Here is a 24,015-nt window from a genome sequence, read left to right as displayed (position 1 = left end):
GAGTAGAGCACAGTACAGTAGTGTAGAGTAGAGCACAGTAGAGTAGAGCACAGTGGAGTAGAGCACAGTAGAGTAGAGTACAGTAGAGCACAGTAGAGCACAGTAGAGTAGAACACAGTAGAGTAGAGCACAGTAGAGAAGAGTAGAGCACAGTAGAGCACAGTAGAGTAGAGTAGAGCACAGTAGAGTAGTCAACTTACACATAGCGCTGACACACACACTTATCCCACCAGACATGCCACCAGGGGTCTTTTCACAGCCCCTGTTCCAGAAGAAATTCAAGGAAACAGTATTATACAGAGCCATGAGTGCCTGGACCTCCCTTCCATCTCATATAGGGCCTGGACCTCCCTTCCATCTCATATAGGGCCTGGACCTCCCTTCCATCTCATATAGGGCCTGGACCTCCCTTCCATCTCATATAGGGCCTGGACCTCCCTTCCATCTCATATAGGGCCTGGACCTCCCTTCCATCTCATATAGGGCCTGGACCTCCCTTCCATCTCATATAGGGCCTGGACCTCCCTTCCATCTCATATAGGGCCTGGACCTCCCTTCCATCTCATATAGGGCCTGGACTTCCCTTCCATCTCATATAGGGCCTGGATCTCTCTTCCATCTCGAATAGGGCCTGGACCTCCCATCCATTTTATATAGTGCCTGGACCTCCCTTCCATCTCATATAGGGCCTGGACCTCCCTTCCATCTCATATAGGGCCTGGACCTCCCTTCCATCTCATATAGGGCCTGGACCTCCCTTCCATCTCATATAGGGCCTGGACCTCCCTTCCATCTCATATAGGGCCTGGACCTCCCTTCCATCTCATATAGGGCCTGGACCTCCCTTCCATCTCATATAGGGCCTGGACCTCCCTTCCATCTCATATAGGGCCTGGACTTCCCTTCCATCTCATATAGGGCCTGGATCTCTCTTCCATCTCGAATAGGGCCTGGACCTCCCATCCATTTTATATAGTGCCTGGACCTCCCTTCCATCTCATATAGGGCCTGGACCTCCCTTCCATCTCATATAGGGCCTGGACCTCCCTTCCATCTCATATAGGGCCTGGACCTCCCTTCCATCTCATATAGGGCCTGGACCTCCCTTCCATCTCATATAGGGCCTGGACCTCCCTTCCATCTCATATAGGGCCTGGACCTCCCTTCCATCTCATATAGGGCCTGGACTTCCCTTCCATCTCATATAGGGCCTGGATCTCTCTTCCATCTCGAATAGGGCCTGGACCTCCCATCCATTTTATATAGTGCCTGGACCTACCTTCCATCTCATATAGTGCCTGGACCTCCCTTCCATCTCATATAGGGCCTGGACCTCCCTTCCATCTCATATAGGGCCTGGACCTCCCTTCCATCTCATATAGGGCCTGGGCCTCCCTTCCATCTCATATAGGGCCTGGGCCTCCCTTCCATCTCGTATAGGGCCTGGACCTCCCTTCCATCTCGTATAGTGCCTGGACCTCCCTTCCATCTCATATAGGGCCTGGACTTCCCTTCCATCTCATATAGGGCCTGGACCTCCCTTCCATCTCGTATAGGGCCTGGACCTCCCTTCCATCTCATATAGGGCCTGGACCTCCCTTCCATCTCGTATAGTGCCTGGACCTCCCTTCCATCTCGTATAGGGCCCGGACCTCCCTTCCATCTCGTATAGTGCCTGGACCTCCCTTCCATCTCATATAGTGCCCGGACCTCCCTTCCATCTCGTATAGTGCCTGGACCTCCCATCCATCTGATATAGGGCCTGGACCTCCCTTCCATCTCGTATAGTGCAAGTGAACAGATTTCAGACCTGGTTTAAAAAAAACTAATAAAACAACACCTCACGGCACAGCGCCTCTCCCCCATGTGACCTACTGGTTGTGTGAATGTACTGACATGTGTAACTGATAGATGCACACACACACACACACACTACATGTTACTGTTTGTAAACGTATGTAAATTGTAAAGTATTTAGTCTCTAATGTATTTTGGTTATGTGTCAGACCCCAGTAAAACTAGCTGCCGCCATTGTCGTCGGCTAATGGGGATCCTAATGAACCTAATCAAAATACAATCAGAATCAGAATACAATAGAGTAGAATACAGTAGAATAGAATAAAGTAGAGTAGAGTACTGTAGAATAGAATAAAGTAGAGTAGAATACAGTAGAATAGAATAAAGTAGAGTAGAATACAGTAGAATAGAATAAAGTAGAGTAGAATACAGTAGAATAGAATAAAGTAGAGTAGAATACAGTAGAATAGAATAAAGTAGAGTAGAGTACTGTAGAATAGAGTACTGTAGTTTAGAGTAGAATAGAACACAGTACAGTACAGTAGAATATAATAAAGGAGAATATAATATATTAGAGTAGAACAGAATAGAATATAACTAAGGGTAGAGTAGAATGGAGTAGAACAGAATATAATAAAGTAGAGTAGAGTACTGTAAAAATACAGTACTGTAGTTTAGAGTACAGTAGAATGGAGTACAGTAGAGCAGAGTACAGTACAGAAAAATATAATATAGTAGAGTAGAACAGAATAGAATATAACTAAGGGTAGAGTAGAATGGAGTAGAACAGAATACAATAAAGTAGAGTAGAGTACTGTAAAAATACAGTACTGTAGTTTAGAGTACAGTAGAATGGAGTACAGTAGAGCAGAGTACAGTACAGTAGAATATAATAAAGTAGAGTAGAACAGAATAGAATATAACTAAGAAGAGTAGAGTAGAATGGAGTAGATTAACTTTCTCCTTGTCCATCCAGGTCTGGTGATGTCAGCCATCACAGTGATCATCCTGGTGCTGTACTTTGCTGTGGACAACTTTGTCCTGCAGAAGAGGCCGTGGCTGACGGAGTGCACCCCCATCTACGTCCAGTACTTTGTCAAGTTCTTCATCATCGGTGTCACCGTGCTGGTGGTGGCTGTACCCGAGGGGCTGCCCCTGGCCGTCACCATCTCCCTGGCCTACTCTGTCAAGGTGACACATTTTCTGCCTTTTGTTTTATATTTTATCTCTGACCAATTAGAAGTGTCAAAGGATTGGAATCGTGAGAATGATATAGCCACTCTTTGCATTGATGAGGGCTTTGCACAATCTTGGCATTTTCTCAACCAGCTTCACCTGGAATGCTTTTCCAACAGTCTTGAAGGAGATCCCACATACGCTGAGCATTTGTTGGCTGCTTTTTCTTCACTCTGTGTTCCAACTTATGCCAAACCATCTCAATTGGGTTGCTGTCAGGGGATTGTGGAGGCCAGGTCATCTGATGCAGCACTCCATCACTCTCCTTCTTGGTAAAATAGACCTTATACAGCCTTGAGGTGTGTTGGGTCATTGTCCTGTTGAACAACAACTGATTGTCCCACTAAGCCCAAACCAGATGGGATGGTATATCGCTGCAGAATGCTGTAGTAGCCATGCTGGTTAATTGTGCCTTGAATTCTAAATAAATCACAGACAGTGTCATCAGTAAAGCACCCCCACACCATCACACCTCCTCCTCCATGCTTCACGGTGGGAAAAACACATGTGGAGATCATCCGTTCACCAACACTGCGTCTCACAAAGACACGGTGGTTGGAACCAAAAATCGCAAATTTGGACTCCAGACCAAAGAACAGATTTTCTCCGGTCTGATGTCCATTGCTCATGTTTCTTGGCCCAACCAAATCTCTTCTTCTTATTGGTGTCCTTTAGTAGTGGTTTCTTGCATTTATTTGGCCTGCAGTTTCTGAGGCTGGTAACTCTAATGAACTTATCCTCTGCAGCAGAGGGAACTCTGGGTCTTCCTTTCCTGTGGAGGTCCTCATGAGAGCCAGTTTCATCATAACGCTTGATGGTTTTTGCGACTGCACTTGAAGAAACTTTCAAAGTTATTGAAATTTTCCGTATTGACTGACCTTCATGTCTTAAAGTAATGATGGACTGTCGTTTCTCTTTGCTTATTTGAGCTGTTCTTGCCATAATATGGACTTGGTCTTTTACCAAATAGGGCTATCTTCTGTATTCCCCCACTACTGTACCTTGTCACATCACAACTGATTGGCTGAAACGCATTAAGAAGGAAATAAATTCCACAAATGAACTTTTAAGAACGCAGATATGTTAATTGAAATGCATTCCAGGTAACTATGTCATGAAGCTGGTTGAGAGAATGCCAAGCGTGTGCAAAGCTGTCATCAAGGCAAAGAGTGGCTATGTGAAGAATATATAATATATTTTGATTGTTTTACACTTTTTTGGGTTACTACTTGATTCCATACAGTATGTATTATTTCATAGTGTTGATGTCTTCACTATTATTCTACGATGAAGAAAATAGTGAAAATAAAGACAAATTGTTGAATGAGTAGGTGTTCTAAAACTTTTGACCGGTATATTAGGTGCGTTTTAAAAAAAAGTTGTACATTTTTACACAACGTTTTATTTATTTTTAACAGTTAGTCTACATTCTGCATTTCTGATTGGATGTCTGGACATCCTCTCTTTTTAGCAAATTTTTATCTGAGCCTCAATTTTAAATTTATTTAATGAAATCTTTTTTAAATTATTTTTATTTCACAATATCAGTATTCAAATGTGAACTGCCGTTGAATCTGGAGGGAAACATCATGGGGATGAATTCCAATCTGTTTTTAAAAAAAAATAATATTAGTTATAACTTAAATATATATATATATATATATTTTTAAATGTTCTTGAAATGTTCTGAGAAACCTCAAGGACAAGGTAAAATGTATATTGTTGTAAACATCAAAGGAATATTATATTAAACCTAAAACAACATCATTAAAACAGACATGTCATTCTTACAACATTAAGGGAATGCGCTGTGCTACCTAACTTAAACAGTGTAGGAATTCCCTCACAACTGAGCATATTTTGTGTTTTGGAAACCTATCTCTGGTCATGTACCCACACTTTTCCCCACAACCTAATTAAATGTTCTGGGAACCTTTAAAGACCTCAGAAACGTTGTTCTGCCAAAACTCTTGCAACATCAAATGTATGTTTTGTGCACCTTGATACAAACATGATGTGAATGTCAGCAAAACTTGACCGTTTTAGTGTTTTGGGAACATATCTCTTATCCCCACAATGTTCTCGCAAACTAACAAAAATGTTTTAGGAACTTTGGAAGAACTTTGTTCTGGGAACATTCTTGTTGCAACCTAATAGAAACATTGTTTTAATCTGCACAAATGTTTTAAAAAAAATGTGTTTTGAGAACATATCTTTTGTCATACCCACACAACGTTCCCACAACTTAATTCAACATTCTGGGAACCTTTAAAGAACAGACTAAATGTGTTCTGAGAACGTTCTTTGTAACATCAGGTTAATGTTTTTGCGCCCTAAAAGAAACATTGTAGAATCATACCTACAACTGGAACGTTTTTGGGTATTTTGGGAGAATAACTTTTGTGATGTCCCTACGATGTTCCCACCAGACAGTTCCCACATCCTAATGAAACATTCTGGGAACCTTTAAAATAATGATTAAATCACACTTATTAAATGTGTTCTAGGAAAGTTCTTGAAACATCAGGCAAATGTTGTATACAAACACTCTATAATCATCATCACAAACTGGACGGTATTTATTAATATATTCATAATTAATTATATATTAATTAGACCTAACACATGTTCTGGAAACCTTGTGGGCATTTTATTTAGTAATCCAAGAATCTGTAGCTATGTATCCAAATATGCAACATAGTTCAACACATAATTTTAGAATTTTTTCTGGGTTCTAGTTAGTATCTTTTCTGAGGTTGTTTCTGAGGTTGTTGTGAAGCTCAGTGGATATTTCCTCAACAGAAAATGATGAAAGATAATAACTTGGTTCGCCACCTTGATGCGTGTGAGACGATGGGGAACGCCACGGCCATCTGCTCCGACAAGACTGGCACTCTGACCACCAACCGCATGACGGCCGTAGCGTGCTACGTCGGAGACGTCCACTATAAGGAGATACCAGAGCCCGGAGCGCTGACTGCCAAGTCTCTGGACATACTGGTCAATGCCATCTCCCTCAACAGCGCCTACACCACCAAGATACTGGTAAGATACAACACACACACTGCAGTATTACCACCAAGATACTGGTATGATACTATGAAACTAGTACTACTTAATACAGCCTGCTCCTATACCAAGTTACTGGTAAGATCAATGTTTTCCACTAGTGCCGTCTGTCGGTTATACAGTCGATTACAGACTCATTTTCAGCCAACTGCTTTTTTACATTTAAAGATGGTGTATGCAGAAATCGCTCCACCATTTCCTGGTTGCTACAATTCTTAATAGTTTGCCTAATTTCAGGTTACAGTATGTGTCAAAACAAGTGTTGAGAATCATTGTACCATCTAAACTGTTTGGAAATATATTTTCCATAACAAATGATATTGTATTTTCTTCTGTTTGAAGCTGGTGGCAAAAACTAAACATGAGAACGGGAAGCATAGAAGTAGCGCATACAGAACATATCTACAGCATTTTAGACTTGCTTTCAATGAGACTGACAGATCTATAAGACACATTTCTACGTGAATTCAGTTCGGTCACCCCAAAAAGTTACATATTGCCGCTTTAAATTAACTAGACTACTTTTCAATTCCCTTACAGATAAAAGTCTGTCGAGCCTTCTCCCACTAGAATGAACGATATGCGTCTTCTAGCGATCTATTGATAGGACAGGCGCCTGTCAATCACAAGGCCAGCCATGACAGGGAAACACTGCTAGTTTCACAGTCTGCTGTCTGGGGCCAGTAAACATGTCGGGCCAGTGGATCTCGTCAGTCATTTTTCTGCGCATTTTTTTGCATTCCAGTTCAACATCTACCTGCTCTTGTCACAGTCTACCATCAAAAACCACAGTCTACCATCAAAACCCACAGTCTACCATCAAAAACCACAGTCTACCATCAAAAACCACAGTCTACCATCAAAACCCACAGTCTACCATCAAAAACCACAGTCTACCATCGAAAACCACAGTCTACCATCGAAAACCACAGTCTACCATCGAAAACCACTGAAGGCTACATGCGTATTTGAGCAACGACTGGTCGTTCATTCAAGCACCACCACTCCTGCGAGTCTCAAGTTCTCGAGCAGAGTACATGAGTTAATACCTTCAGACACCACATGGGAGCTGTCCAGAGTGAAATTAAGAGCCATCTACTCGCTGAGCATATTTATTTTAGGGAAAGTAATTTACAAACCTTCAATAGTGAACAAACTAGCAATTTGCTGGCTGCTGTTGACAGTCTGCACAATGAAAGCCCCAAAAGGACAGCTAGCATTTGTCTTGGCTAGCTTACTGTAGCCGTGTCTATATGTCTTCTGGAAGGTTTGTCCTAAAGGTGCTTACTGTAGCTGTGTCTATATGTCTTCTGGAAGGTTTGTCCTAAAGGTGCTTACTGTAGCTGTGTCTATATGTCTTCTGGAAGGTTTGTCCTAAAGGTGCTTACTGTAGCCGTGTCTATATGTCTTCTGGAAGGTTTGTCCTAAAGGTGCAGAGTCCTATTTTCAAATATAATCATTGACATGCTTTAGAAACTAACATAATGAATGGAAGTAATGACCTACATTCCTGAATGGGCGTACACAGCTTTTTCAGACATGTCATAATAACCAAATACAGCCTATTAATTATGGTCTGCACATTCAACATTTAGTTCTGGGTTACGAGAATTACCAGTAAATGTTGTTGTTGCTGTTACTGTTACTGTTGTTGTTGTTGCTGTTGTTGTTGCTGTTGTTTATGTTGATGTTGTTGTTGTTGATGTTGCTGTTGTTTATGTTGCTGTTGATGCTGTTGTTGTTGTTGATGAAAGTTGTTGTTGCTGTTGTTGTTGCTGCTGCTGTTGTTTTAGTTGTTGCTGTTGCTTTTGTTGTTGTTTTTGTTGTTGCTGTTGATGCTGTTGTTGTTGTTGATGTTGTTGTTGTTGCTGTTGTTGCTGCTGCTGCTGTTGTTTTTGTTGTTGCTGTTTATGTTGTTGCTGATGTTGTTGTTGTTGTTGTTGTTGTTGTTGCTGTTTATGTTGTTGCTGTTGTTTTTGTTGTTGCTGTTGATGCTGTTGTTGTTGTTGATGTTGTTGTTGTTGCTGTTGTTGCTGCTGCTGCTGTTGTTTTTGTTGTTGCTGTTTATGTTGTTGCTGATGTTGTTGTTGTTGTTGTTGTTGTTGCTGCTGCTGTTGTTTTTGTTGTTGCTGTTGATGCTGTTGTTGTTGTTGTTGCTGATGTTGGTGTTGTTTATCTAGAGAAACACAAGTTGAGCTCTAGCCACTAGTCTGTGGAGGAATGAACTCAGATGAGGAAGTAGTAAAATGCAAGTTGATTTAATTAGTGAACCAGATTTATAATGTTAATCTCCTTAATTAAAGATCTGGCATCGTCCATCAAACCAGCCTGTCGCCCAACAGTAGTCTGGTCTGGAGAGCCGGTTCTCAGCCTGAGAGATATACTACAAAGCAGGATCAATGAGTTAGCCAGAAATAACTATTGATTCTCTGATTTGTTAAAAAAAAAACTAAACTTGGATATACGTTTTTGGTTCTTGATTCAATTAGACCATGTCAATTTTCAGCTTATCTTCCTAAACAATATATATATATATATATTTAATGAATATTTGGGCAAGTTAGCTGGCTAACTCATTGATCCTACTTTGTACTGTAGTATATCCCACTGGTAACCTGGTAGAGTTAATAGAATCTGTTCACAGAGAGAACGAACCCACATTAACTCAGAATACTATAGATAATAATAGACAGGATAGAGGATGTACGTGTCTGAATCTATAGACTAAAAAAACTGTCTATTTCATAGTTCATAGTTTAAAATCTGTTTTCTATTTTTCTGCCTGCTGCCTTTTCTTCATAAACAGTATTCTACATCCCAAATGGCGACCTGTTCTCTATGGGCCTGGTCTAAAGTAGTGTACACCTCATTCTTACACAACAGTATACAGGAAATGTAAAAGTAGGACAACTTCCTGCGTTGAGAAAAGGAAGAAGTATATTTCCTCAGTTAGTGGGAGGGATTTGGGACGAGGAAATTAATTATAAACTTACTCTACATATCAATCACCCAAACCGCACAAAAACCTTCAGACATAATTTTTCAAGGTGGTTTAGAAGACAGAGAGATAGATGCAGAGAGAGAGAGAGCGAGAGAGGGAGACAGACAGACAGACAGACAGACAGAAAAAAAGAAAGAGAGAGTCAGAGAGTCTCTATCATGTGATGACTCAGTCCACACCAGCGATTACATAATATCCTGTTATCAAGACAGTCCTACTGGTGCTATGCAGGCTGGGGAAAGCAGAGGCTTCTGGGGGATGGAGTTCTAACAGAACAGACCAACAGAAGCCTCTGAGGTATGGAGTCATCTTGGTTTCTGGGCAGCTGTGGGAAGCAAGGGTTTCTGGGGGATGCAGTTGGATTAAGGAACAGAATAAGAGTCCTCCTGGTACTGAGAGAAGCATAAGATACTGGGGGATGGATTTCCAACAGAACAGAAACATAGAGACCTCTGGGGGATGTAGTTATGTTAGTTGCTGGGCAGACTGTGGGAACCAGAGGCTTGTAGGAGAAGGAGTCATTTGGTGTGCGTACAGAACAATAGTCAGACCCCTGCTGACTGACGCCAGTTTAAGAGGAATCGGAAATATTACAGGCTTTTCGCTGTGTCGTTATCAAAGCCTTCTTTGGCGGTCCAGAGAGACCAGAGCCATTATGTAAACTGAGATCCTCCTCTCTCAGCTCATTGAGCCAGTCAGAACAGGATGGGACCTCAAAGGGACTGCAGAGTGGGGTTCTGAGACTGAGTTAAGCTGAGGATGTCCTAAATGCATACCCCCGTGCCTACTTTGTAGAGGTTGAGTTTGTCCTCAAAATGTACATTGTTCTAGCTGTGAGGTTCTGACGCCTCTGGGATGCAGCTAGCTGCAGTGAGGTGTAGGGGGTCAGAGGTAATGATTATCTTCTGAAATAGAACCTGAGGTTTACTGTTAGGGGGTCAGAGGGGATGATTATCTTCTGAAATAGAACCTGAGGTTTACTGTTAGGGGGTCAGAGGTGATGATTGATATCCTGACTCTTATTGTGTTAATTTGTATTCTGAACTCTGAGCCTGGCCTCAGGTTGTCTCCTGTTTCCTATCTGCTCTGTAACCGGCTCTGACCTCAGGGGTCAATGGCTAGACAGGACGGAGTGGCTGGAGCAGCCAACTCAAACGCTGTAATAATCTAGTCTCCTAGGCCAGGCTGAATCATTGATGACTATGTGGATAGACAGGACTGTGTCAGCGGTGTGACGACAGAACATTCATACCAGACAGGACTGTGTCAGCGGTGTGACGACAACACATTCATACCAGACAGGACTGTGTCAAAGGTAGAGCATTGGGGAATCAGACTGAGAGAGGGCAGACTAACAGATTCTCTGAAGATGGATACATCATTGATATCATGACCATTACCACGTGGTCAAGATCCCAGGCTAATTGTGTTCTTGTCTGGCCATTACCACGTTGTCTAGATCCCAGGCTAATTGTGTTCTTGTCTGGCCATTACAACGTGGTCTAGATCCCAGGCTAATTGTGTTGTTGCCTGGCCATTACAACGTGGTCTAGATCCCAGGCTAATTGTGTTGTTGCCTGGCCATTACCACGTGGTCTAGATCCCAGGCTAATTGTGTTGTTGTCTGGCCATTACAATGTTGTCTAGATCCCAGGCTAATTGTGTTGTTGTCTGGCCATTACCACGTGTTCTAGATCCCAGGCTAATTGTGTTGTTGTCTGGCCATTACCACGTGGTCTAGATCCCAGCCTAATTGTGTTGTTGTCTGGCCATTACCACGTGGTCTAAATCCCAGCCTAATTGTGTTGTTGTCTGGCCATTACCACTTGGTCTAAATCCCAGCCTAATTGTGTTGTTGTCTGGCCATTACCACGTGGTCTAAATCCCAGCCTAATTGTGTTGTTGTCTGGCCATTACCACTTGGTCTAAATCCCAGCCTAATTGTGTTGTTGTCTGGCCATTACCACGTGGTCTAAATCCCAGCCTAATTGTGTTGTTGTCTGGCCATTACCACGTGGTCTAAATCCCAGCCTAATTGTGTTGTTGTCTGGCCATTACCACGTGGTCTTAATCCCAGCCTAATTGTGTTGTTGTCTGGCCATTACCACGTGGTCTAAATCCCAGCCTAATTGTGTTGTTGTCTGGCCATTACCACGTGGTCTAAATCCCAGGCTAATTGTGTTGTTGCCTGGCCATTACAACGTGGTCTAGATCCCAGGCTAATTGTGTTGTTGCCTGGCCATTACAACGTGGTCTAAATCCCAGCCTAATTGTGTTGTTGTCTGGCCATTACCACGTGGTCTAAATCCCAGCCTAATTGTGTTGTTGTCTGGCCATTACCACATGGTCTTGATCCCAGGCTAATTGTGTTCTTGTCTGGCCATTACCACTTGGTCTAAATCCCAGCCTAATTGTGTTGTTGTCTGGCCATTACCACGTGGTCTAAATCCCAGCCTAATTGTGTTGTCTGGCCATTACCACGTGGTCTAAATCCCAGCCTAATTGTGTTGTTGTCTGGCCATTACCACGTGGTCTAAATCCCAGCCTAATTGTGTTGTTGTCTGGCCATTACCACTTGGTCTAAATCCCAGCCTAATTGTGTTGTCTGGCCATTACCACGTGGTCTAAATCCCAGCCTAATTGTTTTGTTGTCTGGCCATTACCACTTGGTCTAAATCCCAGCCTAATTGTGTTGTTGTCTGGCCATTACCACGTGGTCTAAATCCCAGCCTAATTGTATTGTTGTCTGGCCATTACCACTTGGTCTAAATCCCAGCCTAATTGTGTTGTTGTCTGGCCATTACCACGTGGTCTAAATCCCAGCCTAATTGTGTTCTTGTCTGCCCATTACCACGTGGTCTAGATCCCAGGCTAATTGTGTTGTTGTCTGGCCATTACCACTTGGTCTAAATCCCAGCCTAATTGTGTTGTTGTCTGGCCATTACCACTTGGTCTATAGTAATTCTTTTTTAATATGAGTGGTAAAATTCTATAGTAATTTGAATGGTAACAGTCTATAGTAATAAGAATGGTAAAATTCCTTTTAAGCAGAGTTGCAAAGAAAAAGCCATATCTCAGACTGGCCAATAAAAAGAAAAGATAAAGATGGGGAGGAACTCTGCCTAGATGGACAGCATCCCGGAGTCACCTCTTCACTGTTGACATTGAGACTGGACAGAGGAACTCTGCCTAGCTGGCCAGCATCCCGGAGTCACCTCTTCACTGTTGACATTGAGACTGGTACTATCTAAATTAAGCTGCCAGTTGAGGACTTGTGAGGCATCTGTTTCTCAAACTAGACACTCTAATGTACTTGTCCTCTTGCTCAGTTGTGCACCGGGGCCTCCCACTCCTCTTTCTATTCTGGTTAGAGCCAGGTTGCTGTGTTCTGTAAAGGGAGTATTGAACATTGTTGTACGAGATCTTCAGTTGCTTGGTAATTATTCGCATGGAATAGCCTTCATTTCTTAGAACAAGAAGAGACTGACTAGTTTTAGAAGAAAGTTCTTTGTTTCTGGCCATTTTGAGCCTGTATTCAAACCCAAAAATGCTGATGCTCCAGATACTCAACTAGTCTAAAGAAGGCCGGTTTTATTGCTTCTTTAATCAGAACTACAGTTTTCAGCTGTGCTAACATAATTGCAAAAGGGTTTTCTAATGATCAGTTAGCCTTTAAAAATGATAAACTTGGATTAGCTAACACAATGTTGTCGTGGTAATTTCCTGTATTACTAAATGAGGAGAGTTTACAAACCACACACAAGTCAGAGTTATATTTTAAACTTCACCTTTAATTATATGAGCTTCACCATAGCCCTGTGACTCTCAGATCAATTCAGTGTCGATAAATGAATTCTGAGAGTGCCTATAAGAGAATATAAAATATATTATAAAATATATTTTATAGCCAAGATACACCCCTCTCAACTTACATGACGAAACACAGATCTCAGAAACTTCACAAAGGGCTTTTTACTTGAGAGAGGAGTATACCATAGCCAGATAGCATTAGCTATAAATTATCATTCAATTTGCTCTCTAAGACAAGGTTCTACTTCTCGTTCTTGGTACTTCATAGTACCAAAACATTACCTCATCCAATGGCATATATCAATTAACACCCCCTCTTCTCCCCCCTCCTGGACAAGCTCACGGAGGGGAGTGAGCCTCTAGGTCATATACTAGGTCAAGATTCATGCAACATCAGAGGGGACATACAATGGTTCCAGACACTGCCGTACTCCCCCCCCCCCCCCCCCCCCCAATGGGAAAAGGAGGGAGTGACTAGCACACAGACATGGTGGAGCCCTTCACATGGTTTAACAGATGCATTCACATATGAAGACAATGTTAAAAACCTGTTCACATATGAAGACAATGTTCCAACCTGATATTCTGCATATCACCAGACATGTAAAAGACAAGCCTGACCTCTCCCCTCTCTGGGCCCCAAGTGACTTTTCCCTAGAGAAGAAAGGAAAAATGCAACTGCAGACAGTAAAAGTCCAAAAGAAGACATCCTAATGACAACTATCTCACATAAGCATATTATGAAAGTAAATAAAACATATTGTTTATCTATGTTACCTAACTAATTCTGATTCTGTTACGACAACGTGCCATTTTGAACACAGGAGTGATGGTTGCTGATAATGGGCCTCTGTACACCTATGTAGATATTCCATGAAGAAATCAGCCGTTTCCAGCTACAATAGTCATTTACAACATGAACAATGTCCACACTGTATTTCTGATCAATTTGATGTTATTTTAATGGACAAAAAATGTGCTTTTCTTTCAAAAACAAGGACATTTCTAAATGACTCCAAACTATTGAACGGCAGTGTATGTGGACGAGCGATGTCAGAGCGGAACGGACTGAGATACAATAGAATAGTATAGAATACAGTATATACATATGAGATGAGTAATACATAGACTAAGATACAGTAGAATAGTATAGAATACAGTATATACATATGAGATGAGTAATACATAGACTAAGATACAGTAGAATAGTATAGAATACAGTATATACACATGAGGTGAGTAATACATAGACTAAGATACAGTAGAATAGTATAGAATACAGTATATACATATGAGATGAGTAATACATAGACTAAGATACAGTAGAATAGTAGAGAATACAGTATGTACATATGAGATGAGTAATGCATAGACTAAGATACAGTAGAATAGTATAGAATACAGTATATACACATGAGATGAGTAATGCATAGACTAAGATACAGTAGAATAGTATAGAATACAGTATATACACATGAGATGAGTAATGCATAGACTAAGATACAGTAGAATAGTATAGAATACAGTATATACATATGAGATGAGTAATACATAGACTAAGATACAGTAGATGAGGATAGAATACAGTATATACATATGAGATGAGTAATGCCAGATATGTAAACATTATTAAAGTGACTTGTGTTCCATTCCTTAAAGTGGCCAGTATTTTCTAGTCTATGCCTATAGGCAGCAGCCTCTAATGTGCTAGTGATGGCTGTTTAACAGTCTGATGGTCTTGAGATAGAAGCTGTTTTTCAGTCTCTCGGTCCCAGCTTTGATGCACCTGTACTGACCTCGCCTTCTGGATGATAGAGGTGTGAACAGGCAGTGGCTCAGGTGGTTGATGTCCTTGATGATCTTTATGGCCTTCCTGTGACATCGAGTGCTGTAGGTGTCTTAGAGGGTGGGTAGTGTGCAAATCTGTCATCAAGGCAAAGGGTGGCTACTTTGAAGAATCTCAAATATAAAATATATTTTGATTTGTTTAACACTTGTTTTGGTTACTACATGATTCCATATGTGTTATTTCATAGTTTTGATGTCTTCACTATTATTCTACAATGTAGAAAATAGTAAAAATAAAGAAAAACCCTTGAATGAGTAGGTGTTCTAAAACTTTTGACTGGTACTATATATACAATTAAGTTGTCAACCAGCACCAATGGTCTGATATGAACTGTAACTCTTCTCCCCACGACAAGTAGAAAGACACATCTAAAAATGAGGTGATCCCAAGCTTTATTGAAATGTTCATTTTTCTCTTTATATAATACTGTCTCCTTAGGCTGGCTGCATGCCTGTGCTTCTAACTGTCAACAGGATCCTACATGACTGTTTGAACATTTTCAAATAACCATGTACAGGAACAGACTTGGATGTCCATATTAGGAGGCACACAGTCATTGTGGCCTACCCACGCACAGACACTTTACCAAATTCCAACAATCATTCTAGAACACTCATTCTAGAACACTCATTCTAGAACACTCATTCTAGAACCTTCATTCTAGAACCTTCATCTTAGAACCTTTATTTAACTAGGCAAGTCAGTTAAGAACAAATTCTTATTTACAATGACGGCCTAACCCCCCCCCCCGGCCAAAACCCGGACAACGCTGGGCCAATTGTGCGCCGCCCTACGGGACTCCCAATCACGGCCGGACGTGATACAGCCCTGGATTCGAACCGGGGACTGTGGTAACGCCTCTTGTAATTGAGATGCAGTGCCTTAGACCCGCTGCGCCTCTCGTAGCTCCACACCGCCACAGATATAAATACCCCATACAGTATATACACAGTCCACAAGATTTAAAACATGACATGGGATTGCACAGTAAAGTCTGGGACTTATTTCCATCGTGGTCCTTATTGTTTTGCATAGATACAATAACATATACAGTAACATACTGTAGATACAGATACATTACAGAGATACAGACATAAAACAACAATTATACTGTTCACGCATTAGCAAGCTTTTGAAATTATTTTTAGACGGCCAAGGCAGCTAATATGAATAATTATTATTTTGAGACAGACAGAGGATCATGGAGGCTGATAGATTCAACAGTATGCGGGGGACTGTGTCATCGGTGACAGCACCTTCTCAGTGATAGACAGTGCTGCTGACGGCTGGGGACGATAGAACCAACCACATTACGATCACAGTGTTTTGATGCATCCTCTCTGAGTCCTCCACACACACACACACACACACACGCACACACACACACACACGCACGCACGCACACGCACGCACACACACACACACGCACACACAGTGAGGCTCTGCAGAAGTAGAGCTAAATCCGAAGAGGCACTGTGACAGTATTGGAGAGGACAGTATGTGTTGCTGTCTCTTGTCCTTGTCGTGGCTAGCTAACACACACGTGTAAAACAGCACGCTGTTGTTAAACCCAGATGCCAACATCACACGCTGAGTGGCTGAAGTGGCCCTGTGTTTCGACCAACACGATACAAACTGACATTATCTACTGTTTGAGTATTTGCCCTTCACATTGAAAACTCTAACCTCTGTCCTGCAAAATGAAGGTTAAGCCTAACGGTACCTTTTTCACTCCACTACAAATCTCCACTTCAAATCTCCACTACAAATCTCCACTACAAATCTCCACTTCAAATCTCCACTACAAATCTCCACTACAAATCTCCACTACAAATCTCCACTACAAATCTCCACTACAAATCTCCACTTCAAATCTCCACTACAAATCTCCACTACAAATATCCACTTCAAATCTCCACTACAAATCTCCACTACAAATCTCCACTTCAAATCTCCACTACAAATCTCCACTACAAATATCCACTTCAAATCTCCACTACAAATCTCCACTACAAATCTCCACTTCAAATCTCCACTACAAATCTCCACTTCAAATCTCCACTACAAATCTCCACTACAAATCTCCACTTCAAATCTCCACTACAAATCTCCACTACAAATCTCCACTACAAATCTCCACTACAAATCTCCACTTCAAATCTCCACTACAAATCTCCACTACAAATCTCCACTTCAAATCTCCACTTCAAATCTCCACTTCAAATCTCCACTTCAAATCTCCACTACAAATCTCCACTACAAATCTCCACTACAAATCTCCACTTCAAATCTCCACTTCAAATCTCCACTACAAATCTCCACTCTAAATCTCAAAATTTAAAGCATAGAACCACAATACATGGTAGGATGCTGCAGTGTTGGGGTCAAGAGCCACTAGCCACCAAACCAATACACTTGTAAGATGCTGCAGTAGTCAGATCTTTGAACAGTGACTCAATTATATTTGAAGAGTTTTCTTTACAAAACAATAAATATCAATTGTATTTAATTGTTTAAGGAAATTATGAAAGAGAGAAATGTTGTTCTTCTAATTATGAAATTAAACCATTATCACTTGATGGTTTAATTTCAGCAGAGACAAATAATCAGATGATGTGGTTAATGTAAATGTGAAACACTCCTTACTACTGTAACGACTGACATTATAGCGTCTTAGTAATATATTTATATTACATACAGACTACTGGCCACAACTCATTTAAAGGTCCCACACAGTCATTTTATTTTCCAAGTAAAAATATCCCTTGAATGACCAAAACATAACACATTATATTATTTTACTCTCATCACCCTGAACACACCATCCCCACTGTCAAACATGGTGGTGGCAGCATCATGGTTTGGGCCTGCTTTTCTTCAGCAGGGACAGGGAAGATGGTTAAAATTGATGGGAAGATGGATGGAGCCAAATACAGGACCATTCTGGAAGAAAACCTGATGGAGTCTGCAAAAGACCTGAGACTGGGACGGAGATTTGTCTTCCAACAAGACAATGATCCAAAACATAAAGCAAAATCTACAATGGAATGGTTCAAAAATAAACATATCCAGGTGTTAGAATGGCCAAGTCAAAGTCCAGACCTGAATCCAATCGAGAATCTGTGGAAAGAACTGAAAACTGCTGTTCACAAATGCTCTCCATCCAACCTCACTGAGCTCGAGCTGTTTTGCGAGGAGGAATGGGAAAAAATTTCAGTCTCTCGATGTGTAAAACTGATAGAGACATACCCCAAGCGACTTACAGCTGTAATCGCAGCAAAAGGTGGCGCTACAAAGTATTAACTTAAGGGGGCTGAATAATTTTGCACGCCCAATTTTTCAGTTTTTGATTTGTTAAAAAAGTTTGAAATATCCAATAAATGTTGTTCCACTTCATGATTGTGTCCCACTTGTTGTTGATTCTTCACAAAAAAATACAGTTTTATATCTTTGTGTTTGAAGCCTGAAATGTGGCAAAAGGTCGCAAAGTTCAAGGGGGCCGAATACTTTCGCAAGGCACTGTATACTTCTATCTAAAAAGGATAACTTTTTTAATGTTTCATTATTTACAAAAAAATCTGAAATTGACTTGAGTAGGATGGTCCTACACTTCTTCCTGTGAGGAGCCTCACAATGTCGTCAATCTCAAAACACACACTTTGACTTCTCACCCCATGGTTCTGTATCTGTCCCTCTCTCCATCTCCCCAGCCTGCCACCAAGGAGGGTGGTCTGCCCATGCAGGTGGGTAACAAGACAGAGTGTGGCCTGCTTGGCCTGGTGCTGGACCTGAAGAGAGACTACCAACCCATCCGCAACCAGATCCCAGAGGAGAAACTCTACAAGGTCTACACACCATTATTGTTTAGGTTATTTATGGTGATGGTGGTGGTGGTTGTTGTAGTGGTGGTGATGGTGGTGGTGGTGGTTGTAGTGGTGGTTGTAGTGGTGGTGATAGTGGTGGTGATGGTGGTGGTGGTGGTTGTAGTGGTGGTGATGGTGGTGGTGGTGGTTGTAGTGGTGGTGATGGTGGTGTTGGTGGTTGTAGTGGTGGTGATAGTGGTGGTGATGGTGGTGGTGGTGGTTGTAGTGGTGGTGATGGTGGTGGTGGTGGTTGTAGTGGTGATGATGGTGGTGGTGGTGGTTGTAGTGGTGGTGATGGTGGTGTTGGTGGTTGTAGTGGTGGTGATAGTGGTGGTGATGGTGGTGGTGGTGGTTGTAGTGGTGGTGATGGTGGTGGTGGTGGTTGTAGTGGTGGTGATGTTGGTGGTTGTAGTGGTGGTGATAGTAGTGGTGATGGTGGTGGTGGTGGTGGTTGTAGTGGTGGTGATGGTGGTGGTGGTGGTTGTAATGGTGGTGGTGGTGATGGTGGTGTTGGTGGTTGTAGTGGTGGTGATAGTGGTGGTGATGGTGGTGGTGGTGGTTGTAGTGGTGGTGATGGTGGTGGTGGTGGTTGTAGTGGTGGTGATGGTGGTGGTGGTGGTTGTAGTGGTGGTGATGGTGGTGTTGGTGGTTGTAGTGGTGGTGATAGTGGTGGTGATGGTGGTGGTGGTGGTTGTAATGGTGGTGATGGTGGTGGTGGTGGTTGTAGTGGTGGTGATAGTGGTGGTGATGGTGGTGGTGGTGGTTGTAGTGGTGGTGATGGTGGTGGTGGTGGTTGTAGTGGTGGTGATAGTGGTGGTGATGGTGGTGGTGTTGGTTGTAGTGGTGGTGATGGTGGTGGTTGTAGTGGTGGTGATGTGGTGGTGATGGTGGTGGTGGTGGTTGTAATGGTGGTGATGGTGATGGTTGTAGTGGTGGTGGTGGTGGTGGTTGTAGTGGTGGTGATGGTGGTGGTTGTAGTGGTGGTGATAGTGGTGGTGATGGTGGTGGTGGTGGTTGTAGTGGTGGTGATGGTGGTGGTGGTGGTTGTAGTGGTGGTGATAGTGGTGGTGATGGTGGTGGTGGTGGTTGTAGTGGTGGTGATGGTGGTGGTGGTGGTTGTAGTGGTGGTGATAGTGGTGGTGATGGTGGTGGTGGTGGTTGTAATGGTGGTGATGGTGATGAGTATGTTTTTTATATATATAAAGTTGTCTCTAATTCTAATTCTGTCTCTAATTCTGTCTCGAACTCTAATTCTGTCTCTAACACTAATTCTGTCTCTAATTCTGTCTTTAACTCTAATTATGTCTCTAAATCTGTCTCTAACTCTAAATCTGTCTCTAATTCTAATTCTGTCTCTAACTCTAATTCTGTCTCTAATTCTGTCTCTGACTCTAATTTTGTCTCTAATTCTTATTCTGAATTCTAATTCCGTCTCTAATTCTTATTCTGATTGTACCAGGTATACACCTTCAACTCGGCCAGGAAGTCCATGTCCACTGTCATCAAACTATCAGACGGCAGCTTCAGGATGTACAGCAAGGGAGCCTCTGAGATCGTCCTGAAGAAGTGAGTGGTTAACAGCTGGATGTGATACCATAGATGTCTTCAGTTTCCAGCGCTGTATCCAGAAAGGAAAGCAGCCTCTACCTTCTAGGCTTTACCCTCTAGGCTCTACCCTCTAGGCTCTAGCCCTCTACTCTAGACTCTACCCTCTAGGCTCTACCCTCTAGCCACTAGGCTCTACCCCCTAGCCTCTACCCCCTAGCCTGTAGCCTCTACCCTGTAGCCTCTACCCTCTAGGCTCTAGCCTCTACCCTCTAGGCTCTACCCCCTAGCCTCTACCCCCTAGGCTCTAGTCTCTACCCTCTAGACTACCCTCTAGCCTCTGCCCTCTACCCCTAGGCTTTAGCCTCTACCCTCTAGACTCTACCCCTTACCCTCTAGCCTCTACCCTCTAGGCTCTACCCCCTAGCATCTACCCCCTAGCCTCTACCCCCTAGGCTCTACCCCCTAGGCTCTACCCTCTACCCTCTAGGCTCTACCCCCTAGGTTCTACCCCCTAGCCTCTACCCCCTAGGCTCTAGCCTCTACCCCCTAGGCTCTACCCTCTAGGCTCTAACCTCTAGGCTCTACTCGCTATGCACTAGTTGAGATCTGACATGGGATCAATCCTCTCAGATCTCCTTAGCAGAGGCCCTAAGGAGCTAGGTGGTTGATTCGGGAAATTGATTGCAGCTACAAACACTGAATTTATGATGTTCGTCACTGATCTACCCAAGGCTTTACCTGTGCTTGTTTTCGAATTGTGGCTCCCCTGACCTCTGACCTTTCTAACCCCAACCCCCCTTCCCCCCAGGTGCACTAAGATCCTGAACCAGGAAGGCGAGCCGCGGGTGTTTCGTCCCCGGGATAAGGACGAGATGGTGAAGAAGGTGATCGAGCCGATGGCGTGTGACGGGCTGCGGACCATCTGCGTGGCGTACCGTGACTTCCCTGCCGACCCAGAACCCCTCTGGGACAACGAGAACGACATCCTCAATGAGCTGACGGCCGTCTGTGTGGTCGGGATAGAGGACCCTGTCAGACCAGAGGTAGGCTGTGTGTGGTCGGGATAGAGGACCCTGTCAGACCAGAGGTAGGCTGTGTGTGGTCGGGATAGAGGACCCTGTCAGACCAGAGGTAGGCTGTGTGTGGTTGGGATAGAGGACCCTGTCAGACCAGAGGTAGGCTGTGTGTAGTCGGGATAGAGGACCCTGTCAGACCAGAGGAAGGCTGTGTGTGGTCGGGATAGAGGACCCTGTCAGAACCGAGGTAGGCTGTGTGTGGTTGGGATAGAGGACCCTGTCAGACCAGAGGTAGGCTGTGTGTGGTCGGGATAGAGGACCCTGTCAGACCAGAGGTAGGCTGTGTGTGGTTGGGATAGAGGACCCTGTCAGACCAGAGGTAGGCTGTGTGTAGTCGGGATAGAGGACCCTGTCAGACCAGAGGAAGGCTGTGTGTGGTCGGGATAGAGGACCCTGTCAGAACCGAGGTAGGCTGTGCGTGGTTGGGATAGAGGACCCTGTCAGACCAGAGGTAGGCTGTGTGTGGTCGGGATAGAGGACCCTGTCAGACCAGAGGTAGGCTGTGTGTGGTCGGGATAGAGGACCCTGTCAGACCAGAGGTAGGCTGTGTGTGGTCGGGATAGAGGACCCTGTCAGAACCGAGGTAGGCTGTGTGTGGTCGGGATAGAGGACCCTGTCAGACCAGAGGTAGGCTGTGTGTGGTCGGGATAGAGGACCCTGTCAGACCAGAGGTAGGCTGTGTGTGGTCGGGATAGAGGACCCTGTCAGACCAGAGGTAGGCTGTGTGTGGTCGGGATAGAGGACCCTGTCAGACCAGAGGTATGCTGTGTGTGGTCGGGATAGAGGACCCTGTCAGACCAGAGGTAGGCTGTGTGTGGTTGGGATAGAGGACCCTGTCAGACCAGAGGTAGGCTGTGTGTGGTCGGGATAGAGGACCCTGTCAGACCAGAGGTAGGCTGTGTGTGGTCGGGATAGAGGACCCTGCCAGACCAGAGGTAGGCTGTGTGTGGTCGGGATAGAGGACCCTGTCAGACCAGAGGTAGGCTGTGTGTGGTCGGGATAGAGGACCCTGTCAGACCAGAGGTAGGCTGTGTGTGGTCGGGATAGAGGACCCTGTCAGACCAGAGGTAGGCTGTGTGTGGTCGGGATAGAGGACCCTGTCAGACCAGAGGTAGGCTGTGTGTGGTCGGGATAGAGGACCCTGTCAGACCAGAGGTAGGCTGTGTGTAGTCGGGATAGAGGACCCTGTCAGACCAGAGGAAGGCTGTGTGTGGTCGGGATAGAGGACCCTGTCAGAACCGAGGTAGGCTGTGTGTGGTCGGGATAGAGGACCCTGTCAGACCAGAGGTAGGCTGTGTGTGGTCGGGATAGAGGACCCTGCCAGACCAGAGGTAGGCTGTGTGTGGTTGGGATAGAGGACCCTGTCAGACCAGAGGTAGGCTGTGTGTGGTCGGGATAGAGGACCCTGTCAGACCAGAGGTATGCTGTGTGTGGTCGGGATAGAGGACCCTGTCAGACCAGACGTAGGCTGTGTGTGGTTGGGATAGAGGACCCTGTCAGACCAGAGGTAGGCTGTGTGTGGTCGGGATAGAGGACCCTGTCAGACCAGAGGTAGGCTGTGTGTGGTCGGGATAGAGGACCCTGCCAGACCAGAGGTAGGCTGTGTGTGGTCGGGATAGAGGACCCTGTCAGACCAGAGGTAGGCTGTGTGTGGTCGGGATAGAGGACCCTGTCAGACCAGAGGTAGGCTGTGTGTGGTCGGGATAGAGGACCCTGTCAGACCAGAGGTAGGCTGTGTGTGGTCGGGATAGAGGACCCTGTCAGAACCGAGGTAGGCTGTGTGTGGTCGGGATAGAGGACCCTCCATTATACTACTACTACTCCTCCATTATACTACTCCTCCATTATACTACTACTCCATTATACTACTACTCCTCCATTATACTACTACTCTATTATACTACTACTCCATTATACTCCTCCATTATACTACTACTCCTCCATTACACTACTCCTCCATTATACTACTACTCCTCCATTATACTACTACTCCATTATACTACTACTCCATTATACTACTACTCCATTATACTACTACTCCTCCATTATACTACTACTCTATTATACTACTACTCCATTATACTCCTCCATTATACTACTACTCCTCCATTATACTACTACTCTATTATACTACTACTCCATTATACTCCTCCATTATACTAATACTCTATTATACTACTACTCCATTATACTCCTCCATTATACTACTACTCCTCCATTATACTACTACTCCATTATACTACTACTCCATTATACTACTACTCCATTATACTACTACTCCTCCATTATACTACTACTCTATTATACTACTCCTCCATTATACTACTACTCCTCCATTATACTACTACTCTATTATACTACTACTCCTCCATTATACTACTACTCCTCCATTATACTACTCCTCCATTATACTACTACTCTATTATACTACTCCTCCATTATACTACTACTCCTCCATTATACTACTACTCTATTATACTACTCCTCCATTATACTACTACTCCTCCATTATACTACTACTCCATTATACTACTCCTCCATTATACTACTACTCTATTATACTACTACTCCATTATACTACTACTCTATTATACTACTACTCCTCCATTATACTACTACTCCTCCATTATACTACTCCTCCATTATACTACTACTCTATTATACTACTCCTCCATTATACTACTACTCCTCCATTATACTACTACTCTATTATACTACTCCTCCATTATACTACTACTCCTCCATTATACTACTACTCTATTATAC

The 24,015-nt window shown here is 43.6% G+C and overlaps 1 protein-coding gene and 1 long non-coding RNA gene across 8 annotated transcripts in view; one reads left to right on the top strand and one right to left on the bottom strand.

Annotated features, from left to right (window-relative positions):
• Positions 1–24,015, bottom strand: part of LOC149976510 (uncharacterized) — a 989,396-nt gene that overhangs the window by 306,120 nt on the left and 659,261 nt on the right. The window lies entirely within an intron of this gene.
• LOC110504360 (plasma membrane calcium-transporting ATPase 2) overlaps positions 1–24,015 on the top strand; it is a 181,472-nt gene that overhangs the window by 101,396 nt on the left and 56,061 nt on the right. For all 7 annotated transcript variants that reach the window (XM_090206507.1, XM_090206509.1, XM_090206504.1 and 4 more), the window contains 5 exons: positions 2,774–2,988; positions 5,836–6,078; positions 18,473–18,607; positions 20,085–20,191; positions 20,982–21,216. In XM_090206507.1, coding sequence (XP_090062633.1) covers positions 2,774–2,988; positions 5,836–6,078; positions 18,473–18,607; positions 20,085–20,191; positions 20,982–21,216 — 935 coding nt within the window. The remainder of the gene's footprint in view (positions 1–2,773; positions 2,989–5,835; positions 6,079–18,472; positions 18,608–20,084; positions 20,192–20,981; positions 21,217–24,015) is intronic.

Source organism: Oncorhynchus mykiss, chromosome 17, assembly GCF_057628025.1.
Source record: "Oncorhynchus mykiss isolate SJ-2025 chromosome 17, ASM5762802v1, whole genome shotgun sequence".
Taxonomy (NCBI): Eukaryota; Metazoa; Chordata; class Actinopteri; order Salmoniformes; family Salmonidae; genus Oncorhynchus; species Oncorhynchus mykiss.
This window is presented reverse-complemented; position numbering and strand designations above follow the sequence as displayed.